At 30.6% G+C, this 14,410-nt stretch overlaps 2 protein-coding genes across 8 annotated transcripts in view; one reads left to right on the top strand and one right to left on the bottom strand.

Annotated features, from left to right (window-relative positions):
* The window catches only part of LOC130899519 (eukaryotic translation initiation factor 4B), a 29,787-nt gene extending 27,929 nt beyond the window's left edge, over nucleotides 1–1,858 (top strand). For both annotated transcript variants that reach the window (XM_057809516.1, XM_057809515.1), the window contains exon 4: nucleotides 140–1,858. In XM_057809516.1, coding sequence (XP_057665499.1) covers nucleotides 140–302 — 163 coding nt within the window. In that variant the 3' untranslated portion in view covers nucleotides 303–1,858. The remainder of the gene's footprint in view (nucleotides 1–139) is intronic.
* A 3,222-nt stretch (nucleotides 1,859–5,080) lies between these two features.
* The window catches only part of LOC130899651 (chondroitin sulfate N-acetylgalactosaminyltransferase 2), a 260,579-nt gene continuing 251,249 nt past the window's right edge, over nucleotides 5,081–14,410 (bottom strand). For 5 of the 6 annotated variants that reach the window (XM_057809742.1, XM_057809744.1, XM_057809743.1 and 2 more), the window contains one exon: nucleotides 5,081–13,279. In XM_057809742.1, the coding sequence (XP_057665725.1) occupies nucleotides 13,067–13,279 (213 nt within the window). In that variant the 3' untranslated portion in view covers nucleotides 5,081–13,066. The remainder of the gene's footprint in view (nucleotides 13,280–14,410) is intronic. The other variant, XM_057809741.1, reaches the window with a different exon arrangement.

Here is a 14,410-nt window from a genome sequence, read left to right as displayed (position 1 = left end):
GTCACTCCACCTCTGAGTGCCAATCACTGATTTTTCTTTCTTTTTATCATTATTATTCTGTCATTTTTGTCTGTTTGTTGATTTCTTCTATATTTTATTCAATCTATCCTCTTATAATTGATTTTACTTTGTTTTTCAGGTACCCAAATTACCGACCAACCGGTAAAGATCCTTACAATAGAGATCCTTACAATGATACTTATAGACCCACAAGTTATCTGTATGGTAGACCATCATCTACAACCTTGAAGCCACCAACTGAAGACCCACGCACACAATCTCCACAAGAGAATTCGGGATAATTGTTTAGATATTCATTAATTAACTTAATATATAAATAAACGAAGTGTGAAATTACATAAAGTAAACAGAATATTTTCATTCCATTGCAAATATAAATTATTTCTTAATTATTCTTATTATAAAAGTCAGAATTCTTTTTATATGAATATTAACTTTGAATTACGTCTCATTAATACCCTATGAAGAATTATTGCTTGTATATCGGCATTTTCATCAATTGATAGATAATACTTAATAAATTCAAGTACAACAACATTTCATCATGCACTTTTTCAGCGAAGAATAGTTATTATTTAAAATCTCTAGCCATCCCTACTTTTTGAATATCAGTAACAGCAAATATCAAGTAATTCATTTTTTTAGTTTTATAAAACTACTTTCAGTACAAAAAGTATGAGTATTCCTGAGCGTGTAACAGACGTCTTCGAAGGTGTCAAAAGGCTCACCGGATAATAGGAATTTCTTGAGGTCCAATAAACCGTGATAATCGTAAGGGACATGATCAGCGCTGTATAGTTAATGATTGAACAGTTCCCAGTCAAATTCCGTCAAAATAGCTGTTGTGCGTCGAGCTTTATATGGACTAGCACTGTCACGAAAGGGAACAATATTTGTATTAAGCACTCCACGTTTGTTGTTATGAATTGGGCGTCACAATTTATATTTACAGAATCGTGTACGAAACTCAATAGGCAGAATACTCTTCCGTACCCACAACGTCTGTTTGCATTTAGATCTGACCGGAGATCCACTATACCGCCAATGAATTAGCTGCTGCTTGGGTTCCGAGTTGAAATCAGAAGTCCAATTCAGAAATATCAGTGCTGCACGTAACTGTTAATTTTTATATTTAGATGATTCGGCTCCCATTTAGTTGTTGAACACAAGTTGCTTCGTGACAATATCATGCAACAAGAATTGTGATATCTGCAGAAAATGGCTGCTAAGTTTCGTAGTCGTAATGGTTTTCCAACACGCGATGCCTCATAATCTCAACAAGATTATTTTTGACAAGAGATGATTGCCCGATGGACTCTTCTTCATGGATAATTTGAAGAATTTCAAAAAATGTTGATATCAGTAACCTACTATCTACTTTCTCATGATTTTCGGTACACAGACCTAATTTTCGCAATGCTTTTTGTAAAGAACTTTATCAGCGATCTAAATTCATAGCCGTCAAGGTAAATAATAAGATCTGTCCACAGTTCCAACGCTATATGACTGATAAGTTAATGGAAAGATAACAGAAAACTTATTTTCTGGATATGCCTCGTAAATAAAGGAGAAGTAGGGAAAACTATTTGTTTTTTATAAATTCAATTTAATTTTTTGTGAAATGTAACAAATTTTTGTTGTAAATATAACTATTTATAGAACAAAATATATTGTGTAGTTTTCAGAAAAGTTATTTATGAATATATCTATGCGTTCTAGGATATTCAACAGATAAACCACTCGCATTACTGCCTTTTTGTAAAAATAATCCCTTATATTATTATTAGATAGTTGATTTTGTACCCTTCCAGAATAAAAATAGAAATTTTTAGACGAATATGTGTAATTTATTTCCTATTATTATCCCTTTTTAACGTTACTAGTTGCAGCCGAGGTACATGTCCTCAGAAACCGAACTCATTTCTTGCCTATTTTCGACAAAATGGGAAGAGGAAATTGGGTATCTACAATAAGCCGATTGATTTTCCGGTTATCAGAGTTACGGAAATAGAGTCGATGTAGTTATATCATATCACTAAGTCACATTGGACTTAATCTTAATATTTTAGGGCCTAAAAACAACAGTTGAAATCAATCCTGGGATAATATGCTTTATTTTTATTAACTTGTATATACAGTATGTCCAATTGAGAGGAAATCATTTCTATTCAATTATTATATTATTACGTATGTAAAAATTTCAGTATTTATAAAAAGTGCTGCAGGAACTGAACCTTAAACTACATCTATCTGATATTAGATTTTTCACGTCGCATACAAGAATTGTCAAAAAAGATAAATTTCAGACAAGACTATGCTTGTGAATTATTATAATTTAGAAAATATACTTATAATAATTCACAAGCATAGTCTTGTTTGAAATTTACCTTTTTTGACAATTCTTGTATGCGACGTGAAAAATCTGGCGAGACACAGTTGTGGTGTTAGTCTATCTTACTAGAACCATATCGCGTATACAGGAACTTGAAGGTTTCCTGGGTAAGGATATAAAGTTACCAATGTAGCGATGAAATCATTTTAAAGCAGTTCGGAATAATAATTCAATGATAAAGAGAATATTCTTTAAAGTAATCCATGCCTACACATCAACTTTTTAAAGTTATTGGCTGTCTTCTCCTTTCATTAAGTGAGGAGTTTTCGTTCACCAATTTTGCCTATTAACGTGACATCTACTTTGATTTTGTTGTTTGTTCAAGATTACTTAAGCTTCGTTTAGTTCACCATCAAACATTTAATGATATTTTAAATTCATTTTCAGTAATTTCCTAATAGGCTACTATATTTGTCTTTAAAAATAATAGACTTCATTTCAAAAAATATAACGTTCAGTACATATGGAATGTCTATTTTGATTGACTAATGGTGGCGAATTATGAAGATTACTGTCGTGAATTTTGGCTAATCAGTTGAAATTTCCCTTGTATCAATAAGTAAATATCAAACCGTCTATTATTCTCCATTTCTTACATATGAACAAACTTTGTATGGATAATATTTGTTGATTTTGCAAATATTTGCTATGGTAACTCTTGGAAAGAGACATTATTTTTTTCAATGATCTCTTAAGACGTTCTACGTCAACATAATTTTTCATTCAGTGCTCACACAGGCTTCTGGAGTATTTATTAAAATTACTGAAAAAATTTCTAGGAGACTAAATTTTTTTGTTTAAATTTTTATAACTGTTAAATGCTGAGTATTTCTATTCGAAGGTCTACAAAATTTGACAATCAACCACTTTACCAATAGCCTTTTTCTCATAAATGTAAGAAAAATTCGAGCTCCTTGTATCAACATTTACCTCTGCAGAATTAAAAATTCAAAAGGTTAAAAAGGATTACTTTGAATAAGTGATGTCTCAGTTTCAGTGAGAATATTCATCGGGAAATGTGGACGGATCCACAGGCACTCTCCATCACTCCTTCACTTTTCATGAATAATGGATGTAATTTTGAAGATGTTTCACAACAAAAACCATTTCCAAGATCAATGGTGATATATTTATATACATTGTTAATATAGAATACTAATTAATGATGCCAATGGTTAATTTTGGATTATTTTTGTATCAAAAACGAAACAAATGCCATCTCCATTGATGCCATCTCTCAAACAAGCCAATTGTCTGATTTTATACAGCTATCCAAAATATTGTAAGAAAAAATAATCACCTTCAAAAAATATATTGCAATCTATTAATAAATGGAACAAATCTTATCAAAATATGAAATACTTATAGTACGGCTTTCTCAAACTGTTGAATTATTTCAAAAAGATGGAATTACAATAGGTAGTTGCGAGGGACCTGTTATACTCTCAAAATATTTGAGAAGTGTTTAACCAAAGAAGTGAAAATAATTATAATGCATGCCGTGTACACCGAACGTACATCTCAGTTAAAAAGTAGATTAAGTAATCAATAATACTGTGGGAATATGAAAGCAAAAATCCCTCTCTTTTAAGATATTATACTTTTATATTAATATCGGAAGTAAAGTTTTCTATTTTCAAACATCTGTTGAACATATTTTTAACCGTACTAGAGAATATATTTTGGAATTTCCTAAAATAAAGAAAAAAAAAAAGGTTTTCGAGCTAAAGGTCATAATATACATGTTTAAGTTTAAATATACAATCGATAATACAAACCCAAGTATATGAAGTCTAAGTAGTAGGTAGTCAGTTCTCTCCGATCCTAAGCATTGTAAGGGGACACCTCCGAAACTCCAATTATTTTTTTTTTTTTCAATAAATACACCATTATCAAATCCATAATCCCAACAAATACGTTAAAAAACTTGATTAACAAACCAAAATACCAAAAAAATATACATTAAGTTACTCGTATCAATAAAAATGTTAATTTTATTACATTTTAATCCATTTTATATTTTAGAATTAACACCTTGTACGTAATATCGGAAGGATAAACCTAAAATTTGATATATTTCGCGTGGATAAAATACTTTTTTGGGGTCAAAAATGTGAACAAATTAGTACTAAACTCTGACTCTTTTAAGGCTTATTTTATATTTCATTTTAAACTTTTTTTTTCTAATTTAATAGGTTCATCCTTTCCATTTATATGTCTTAAAGAAGAAAAACTTTCATTTTTGAGTTTCAGATCAATTGTTAAATGAGTGACATCAGGAGCAGTTTGGGACCTCGCGTCAGAAACAGCTTACAAGAAATCATACTGAGCCGACATTTTGAATTAAAAATAAAAAATATTTTTTTTAACACAAAAGTTGTGTTAAAATTTTAAAACAATCAAATGATTTTATCACCGTTGAAAATATTATTAAAAAATGACCGATTTGGAGGCTTCTACGAGTACATGGACTTTCATCCTTAAAATTATCAATCTGCTACTTCCTATGTGATAAAATGCGTTATAAGTTGAAAAAATGTAAAAAATTATAAGATTAGGAATAAGTCTTATCTTGTCTCTACATATCAAAATCAATCGTGAAGTCGTAGTTGAATATTTTAACTTTCTCTGGTATATTTTTATGATAGGAGTATTGAATCAGAGAGCTGTATATTTATACAATTTATTTTACAAAATCATCTTACATTTTATCTAGTTTCATTGTGATTATGTAGTGATATAATAATCTCTCACACAATCTACATATTTATTCAACAATTTTATACATTCGTTAATTAGCGAAAAATATCTTTCAAATGTTTGTTTGCTTCAAACTAAAATTTGTTGCGTGAATTTTGCAAATTATGATTCAGCAAACAAACCCTTTGAATTCAAAAAATATATCTGTGTTTTATACTAACGTTCACGTTATGCTGAACAAATATCTGGAAAAAAATTGTAAATTACAGTTGTAAGTATATAAATAATGAGCTCGTTGTATAAGTTGAGATGAATATGAGATGATTTCCAGTGACATTTATCATTTAGTATTCGAGAAAAAACCAATTAATTCGGCTGTTATAGCCGTTTTAGTTAGATTGTGTTTACGTATCTTGTTGAAGTGAAGTACCAAAGTAGCTCACGAAATGCTAGAGCTCTTCTATTGAAACCGTTTTACAAGGAGAATACGTGATTTAAAATTAGAAGTGAGTCCTTGAAGGCTATTACGTCCTTTGGCTTGAAGTTAAAGTTCAAAAAGTGGACAAAATTGTTTGTTTGGTCACTGGAATGCTTATGCAACCATATGAAGAGGAATAGATCTGAAAAATTAAACAACCGGTTTCTCCTTCATTGAAATAAGTCTTCCTGTGCGTCTATACCCACTTTACACACCCGAATTACTACTACGTGACTTCTGGCTCTCTCCTAAAACATTCATATGTGCTAAAAGAGAAAGAATGTGATACCATTTATGATATGGGGGGGGGGCTCAAGTAGACAAAAGACATTCCGATACAAGCCTTCAAATAATGCTTCCATTTTTGAATTAAATGCTGGGATGATCTGTTTGCTGGCTATGTTACCCACTTCATTTGCAACAAAAAACTCACCGTATTTTTTGAGTATAACTAGTACGCATAAATATGCCAAAAAATTACTACTACCGTCCAAAAGTCTTATTTGGAGATATGTAAATGGAAATTATCTTAGGTATATTGGATTCAAAGAATATAAACTGAAAATTTTTCTGATATTTATGTAATCTAAAAGGCGTCATTGATTCGGTAGAAAAATAACGCATTTCGTTCTTATTAGTGTTGGTATTTCCATCGTGGCCGTCTTTATTTAAGATAGAGAAAACATACAAAAATATTTCATCATTCTCTCAAACTAAACTTACTTATGAAACACATTGTCATTGCATTTGGATTTAAACACGAAAAGATATTTTTCGCTATAAAATAATGGCAATAAATATATTCATTTTCCAGAGCTCGATCATTGAGTGAATTAACAGAAATATACTGTTTCATTATAAATTTTCGAACAATTTTGAGCGTTCAAAATTACTTAGAAAATACCAAGAGTATATTTTAGAGGATACTTAGTCACATTAGATGTGTTATACTCAGAAAGAACAATATAAATCTTTATTTGTTATTATATTATTATTTATTTACATTTCTATATGGCAGGATCAAATTTTTTTGACGAGAAGTCTTTACGAAAACAGATAGTACAGATATTATTACTGATTGGGAATCCTTCTAGTTTTGTAATAAAATATCTAGATTGATGACGTTCGCAATGAGGGTGATTTTTGTGTATGCAAAAGAAGGTGGATGAACATGAAAAACAGGAACTAAAGAGAATATCACCGAGCGTCAAGAAACTAGAAACTGAGAAATCGCCATAAGATCTAATGTGCGGTGAAGCATTGGAAGAATTGGAAGCATTTTGTGGTCAAAGTTAGCAGGTCATTCGACGAATGTTTTTCTTCCAGCGTTGGCATTGGAACATTGGCCTTGGAAAGTACCCAACATTGGAACAAAGTTGGAACCAACAGTACAACTACACACACTTCTTGTCATCTTACGTATGAAAGAAACGTATTTTGTATGAAATACGGTATCCTCCAGTTAATTAAAAAAATAGATCTGTTGCCATCACTTTTTTGCCACGTTTTCTTTTCTTTAGGTAAGTTTAGGTAATGTTCCAGCCTTCGTCGAAGGTTCAGCCAACATTGGAAGGTACACTTTGCAGCACTGAATCCTTCCTTCTTTCCAATGTTCAGCTGTAAATTGGAACACTAATTTTGGCGTAAACGTTGAAGGCATCGTATAGTACTTACATGATAAAATAGCAAAAAATTATAAAATTAATAGAGACAACTTGAGACTTATGAGAGAAGGAGATAAAGTTGAATGAGTAAAAACACGAAGAATGAGATAGCTAAGACATCTGCGGAGATCACGCAAAGTCGCAGGGAAGACCCAGATCAAAGTGGTTATAAGAAGTGAGAATTGATCCTCTCCACAAAAAAGATCTGGAAAGTCTTAAGCGGCTTAACCTCACACTAACCTAATTCAAGTCCACATATTGCTAAAGAATCTTCTCAAAACATTAAAATAATATAGAAAATGTGTGAAATGTGATGCACAGAAGCCTGACTGATTTGTACCACCATCCATAGGCTGTCAAAATGACACTACCTACTTTCGACGATGCGACGATGCCCAGTCATATACAAGAATGTAATAAATTACGGGGTCGCTAAACATATTATTAATATTTTTTAAGTATTTTTCAAGAAAAATTGTTATCATTCATATGAAAAAGGATAACAAAATATTTTTTTCTTTTTGTAAAATTAATTGATATATTCTTATTGATCGAGCTTTGTAAATTATCTTCTAGAAGTTGAGTATAAATATAAGCATTTGACTAAAATATTTTCACTAAAAATTGTTTTTTCTTATTCAAATCGAGTTTCGATGTCGTTCTATCCAACATTTTTATCATAGGAAAGATACTGCATTCGTAATATTATCTATTATTTTTTATTTGAATCTCATATTCGCTACTTGAGAAACAGATCACTCATTATTCTATTGTAGATAGCCGGGTAATGGGAAAAAGTATGTGAATATTTTTTACGGGCAATATCTTTTCATAATAATTCAACAATAAATAATTAAACTGTCGATATAAATAACAAAACATAACAATTAAAATCACGTTCTTGGAATTTCGGCTAGGTAAAAATCACAAATAGTTCAGTAATTTAGTAACTACTGGGTACATAGTGTTTCAAATAATATAGAACACTTCGCACAAGGGTGTAATAGTTAAAAAAAAATCGATTAATATATTTTTAATTTTTTTTATCAAACAACATGCAATGTAGCCAGACATATACTAATTAAATCTGGTGGCCACAACCACTGTGTTTTATGCTTTGGCTACGCGGTTAACAACGTGGAAAGGCAATAGAACTTTTCGGAAACTATGATCGGGTTAACTCGATCATGATCTGAGTTTTCGGAAACTAACCCGGAATTAAACGAGTGATAATCATATGATATGATCTTTTCTACACTGGTAAAGCTTTACGGTTATTATACTTTCAGCATTTCAACTTAAAAATAGCTTATTAATACTAAATTTTGGTGCAAATTCCTTGTGAGTTAAGAAAGCGTTGTTAATTTATAATATTATTATGAAACTAAACAAATATCACGCATAAAAAAGTAATAAAATTCTGACGTTTTAGAACATGTTTTAAATTTAAAATTTTCAACAATTGAACCCGACGTTCGTAAACTGGTTCCAGGTTAGGATCCTTAATCAGCTGATGTTCTACCTGTCCTCAGATCATAGTTTCCGAAAAATCTTATAGTTGTATAAAGATTTCTGTCAATTATTGTAAGCTACTATTTTGCTCTTACCTGGGTAGTCCTACTGAATATAAGAAGGATAGTTATCCACCAGAGTTCATAACTGTGTATTTTTAAATTTTATATTTCAAATTTTTTCACGAAATAAAACAGGAAAATAAATAGAAAATATTGAACAGAAAAATATGATAATAAAATCATTAATAAACTATTTTAACGATATATCTTTGAAAATAAATTAGTCCAAATATGAATATGTGAACTTAACAAGTGATTAAGGAAAAATCAGGCAAATATCAATATTCTCAGGTTATATGAAATCGGAAACAAACCAAAAATTCAGTGATTCTATTTTCTTTTATGAACTTTTCTGTAATTTTCTGGATATTAACATGTAACATTTCTGACTGAAATGTTTTTTAAAACACCGCTGCAGATCGGCCTGTTTTTCGGCATATGTTTCTCCCATTTCGTTAATTAATTATTGTGGCGCATTAGTCGCTTCGGTGTTATAGCCACTCCAAGATCTTAAGGAAATTAATTTGTTGTCGATCTCCTGCTTCAAGCCGAAAAATTCAATAAAATCTCACTCTCGATATCAAAACTTCTTCCTTTACTACAACGCATACTAATAAACTTGGGATGAATCTATTTTTTATTTTCGATGGTAAATTTTCTAATATCACTTTACCTTCGATTTTTATATGTTATGCCCACTAAATTGCTTTCCCACAATCTTTAAATATAGTTTTCGTCAAAAAATTATTTGAGCAAATTAAATAAATAGAATGAAACAGATTTATATCCGATTATATTGGAAAAATATAATTAGTTTTAACATATTATGTTGAAGCATGCGTTTTTTATCCTTTTTTGTAGTTCCCAGCAATAATACCGTGTCTTTTCTCAATTTGTTTCGGCAGCTTTGCACTTGCAAGGTTGGAGGACGGGAGAAGATATACTTAGCCACCAATACCTACACCACTACATCAACAAGTCTACAACTTAAATTACAGTTGAAGGCGGCAAACATACTGGTTTTCCTATTAAAAATTTTGTTTCTCATTTCTTTCATATACTGATATTCCAGCACTCTAAACCAGGTCTAAATCTTTGCGTGAATATAACTTTCTGAATGTATCACAATATTATAATAAATCGCTTCTATTATTTCATCAGTGTTTATATTGGAAGTGTTCGGATTTAACGTGGTTCACATCCAGTTGTATAACATTAAAAAAATGGGTGAGGTTTTTAATCCATTATGCAGGGTGTCCCGGAACGATGCCAAAAATTCGGGGTTGAGTAGATGACGTGAAAATAATGCTGTTATACTACTATCTAAAGACCAGGTGTGGCTTATGCCCTATGATTAACAATCCGTAACTTTTACATGACAACCTGTATAATGAAGGGGTTGTATGAGAAAATTCTTTCTATGTCACAGCATTCTTTTCACGTCATTTACTTGTATATTTTGTATCAAGTCCCGAAACACCTTGTATGTTTGCGTAGTTTATAATTTTTGACTGCTCTGTATTCGTTGTCTTCAATTGAATACTTAAATTTTATCACTTTTTACAATAAATAAATTAGTGCTGGAACTTTTTTCATCATAAACAGCACTTTCTGTTTACTTGAAGAATTGACTTATAGTGAACAATCTGAGTACCAGTTATATATGTTTCAACTGTGGGCGAATATCTGGGGAAGAGTCTTGACCATTTTTCATGGGCGAATAAGCTTGGCTTGGATACAATATCTAAGACCCGTATCATGGTTATTAGTGCTTATTTAAAGAAAGTGTTAAATTGAAGTTGTGTGGTTAGAGCCGAATTATAACAAAATATTAATTGATATGGTAATAGTAATAAATTTTCTCTAAAGAAATATTCATATTTTTCAATCACATTATTACGAGTACAATCTAGTTTGGAAGTTTTTGGAAGAAATGATAATTGCTTCGGAAGAAAATGCTCTTGTTGAAGACTTGCTTTCTCATATCTGCGACTCATTGAATGTTTTATAATATACTTTGAAAAATATAAATATTTCGTTTGAAATGCTCTATACGTTTCTAACACTATTAGGTAAGCACCTTTCCATACATCGCAATAGGACTAATAATATGAAAAAAGTGAACCAGATCTCGTAGAACACAATCTTATGACTTGAAAAGTATTTTGGCTTTTTTATTTTTAGCTAGAAATAACGAAAAAATCGATATTGAATTAGAAATATTCATTAAATTTGCCATACCCAATGTTTTGTTTTATGTAACTCTTATTTAAAAAGAATTATTTGAAAGAACCGTCATATCATTATGATTATGTTAAATTGTTTTCGAAAAATGAATTTTGATACACGCATTTACTCGTAAATGAGAATTTGCACTTGTGATCTATTTTAGTACATTAGGTTCAACAATACTATGAATATCCATTACCAAATTGTGTATCCATTTAGTCCAGGAAATGAAGCATTTTGATTCGCAATTTCTTCATCCTGCCTGGATTTACTTGAAATTTCCACACAAGGTAGGGAATAGCCCAAGGATCATTTTCTATATCATGCCTCAATACGTTAAAGTCTTGGCGGTTGTTGCCATCCCTTCTCGGAGGAGGAAATTTTTTCCTTACTTACATACAGGAATCGATGGAAAAATTATTCCGAGAGAAAATGTTCTTTACAAGTTTTTTTTGTGGATAGCTCGAAAAATTTGCTTTTTATCAAAAAAACTGCACAGCAAAATTGCAGCTTTTGAAAAAATGAACAAAATCCTTTTTTATATTTTTCCTACGACTAACACGAACCTAGATACGGCATGTTATTGGTTAGTTATTTTCATTAAATGCATCATTTGAAAGATTCGACGCCAAATAACAAGAAAACTTTTTACGAAAAATTCATAGAATATTTTTCAAAGTATTTAATTCGAGCTTACAAGAAAGTCCTTACACCAAAGACCTTACATAAAAATTGTGCGAAAATAAGGCCGGTTCCAACTAAACGTTCTACGAAAAAATCAGTAATAACAACCCTCTCAGTACCCCCTTCAATAAAAATACATCTTCACCCATCTGTAATTCTCTTTATATATGTATTATAAATACACACAAGAAGTTTGACTAATTTGAAATGCGTATTTTTTTTAATTACTAAAATTTTCCTGTTTGTAGATTTAGTACACAGTGAATATTTGGCGAGATATAGCCGTTAAAAACCTCTATTTACGAACGAACACCACTCTATTCGAGCTCTTTAAACTCAACTCAATCAAAAAATTGAGGAATATTAAGGAATTTCATTCACATAATCTTGAAGCTCTTAAAAAGCCCTACAAAATTATGTTCGAAAAAACTTTCTATCACCAAAAATGAAGGAGATTTGTTTATAATACCAAACTTTTTTTTTCGAAAAACTCGAATCTACATAATATATTCAGGTAAAATACGTTATATGTTTTTTATACTCAAATCGAAAAATGCCCTTTTTTCGGTGAAGACTGCAATAATAGTCTACCAGTAATTGAAGAGGACGAAGACGACATCGATGAAGATAAAATTAATGAGCAAGATTTATAAATTTCATTGTATGTGAGCTTTATTTCCTAGACTAATAGTACAATTTAGGGTACAAACAGGAGTCTTGTCGTTATAATCTCACCTCAATGGACGCATGAAAATGGTAGGATTTGTAGAAGATGTAACCAGCTACTTGGAGGACGAAATTTTCTTCTACAATCTCTCGAAGTGTGAGACAACACGGAACTCCAAAGTATTACACCTGGAAGCGTGAGAAATATAATATTTTTAGGTCTTAGGTTTGTATAAGCATCTAGCATTTAATAAAAAATCATGTTTTTGGTTAAGATGTTATTGGGATTTTTTGTACTACCATTCAGTCAATTTGATGATATTGTTATAAAGCCAGTTTCATAAATGCGTTGTTCCACTAGGACATTTGTAATAAGTCACCAAAGTACTGTCTATTTCATATAAAGCATGTCCTCCACGTGCACGAATTTGTAAGACAATTATGATCAGTTAATATTTTTGATTATATATTCTAGGTGTTAAATCCATCAATGAAGTAAATGCGGCATATCAAAATATTCACTATCTACGAATCTCATTGAAAACTAGAGTCAGGAATTCTAAAATGATGATTTCATTCTTAAAGGAACATCATATCATAAGATGTTCTACGTGATCGAGCTAAAACGAAACAATTCAATTCAAACATACTTTTTAATCTATGTTTGGATTTTCAGCCTCTTTGAGGGAGTTTTGAGACTCTTTATTTGATGGGGGTTGTATTTTGATGGACTACTATTAGCAGCAATATCATCTCTGAATGCTAAGAATCCCAGTTGAGCATGAGAAGCCTCGTTTAGGGCTCTTGATCTAATACAAGCTCTGTATTGATCTGCTGACAGCTTCTGACCTCCTGGAGTTCCCGAACAAACCTGTAATCAAAGGTAAAATTTTAGAATTTCGTACTTTGTACAAGAAATTTAACATAGAAATTTGAAACGTACTAACTTTACATTCAGAATGTGAAAATTGTGTATATGGAAATTTTCATAAATTATATTATGATTTTGATGTAAAGAACGAATTTCTTTCTCTATTAATACCCTAATAATTACAAAATTTTGTGATAGATAAAAGTTGAGACTAGCTCTAGCTTCCTATATTATTTAAAAAAGGTGAGAACAAAAACAGATTAAAAAAGGTTTATTGTATAATTACATAGAAGAAAATTGAAAATGACTTCGTATTTGTATATTACTTCTCAAACTTTCTATATTTACCTCATATTTTCCTCACAATATAAATTTCAAACGCATGCAATTTTTTTCGATATAATAATAATAAATATGAGCTTGTATCACGATTTTTTCTATCCTATATATATCATAACAAAAGATTTTCGATAAAAAACACCCTTAAAGATATTTTTGTTGAGTTTATCCGGCATATTATCATTTCTCTCCTGTTCACGTCTATAAATATTTTATAATCGATGTATGTACCTCTTCCTGTTTTGATCCACCCTAAAAGTGAATCCTGATACTTTAATACTGCGAACAAATTATAGTCCAGTAGATTTTAATGAAAATAGATAGAACAACTTATAGCTCGAATTGATGATGAAGGAAAACTGATAATATTTATAAAACTTTTAACTATTTCTCTCTTATCTTATAATGAAGAATTTCGTCTTTCCTTATCTTTCTTTTTTATTGTTATACTTTGTTTATTCTTTTAACCGTTTGGTTTCGTTTCCCCCCATTCTTACAACATGCACAAACCATCCACAATGAGCTTCTTCGATTTTAGTATTTTCAAGTCTTGATTGTTCCTCTTATGTATTATTTCTTTCTCTATTAATTCTGTCCAATTTCGTTTTTTGATAATTTAGAAAAAATTCTACCACCCCTGTTCTATACCCTCATTTTTGAATCTAGGTTTTCAAAGCTATTCACTTATAGCAGCTTTATTTTATTTTGTTATTTCTTTTTCACTTTTCTCTCGTTACTTATAACTATTGACTTTATTTTCCTCTTATTCATCTTCCTCTTTCTCTTTAAGCT

Source organism: Diorhabda carinulata, chromosome 11 (assembly GCF_026250575.1).
Source record: "Diorhabda carinulata isolate Delta chromosome 11, icDioCari1.1, whole genome shotgun sequence".
In the NCBI taxonomy this organism is placed as follows: Eukaryota; Metazoa; Arthropoda; class Insecta; order Coleoptera; family Chrysomelidae; genus Diorhabda; species Diorhabda carinulata.
Note: the sequence above shows the minus strand (reverse complement) of the source record. Positions and strands in the feature narration are given on the sequence as shown.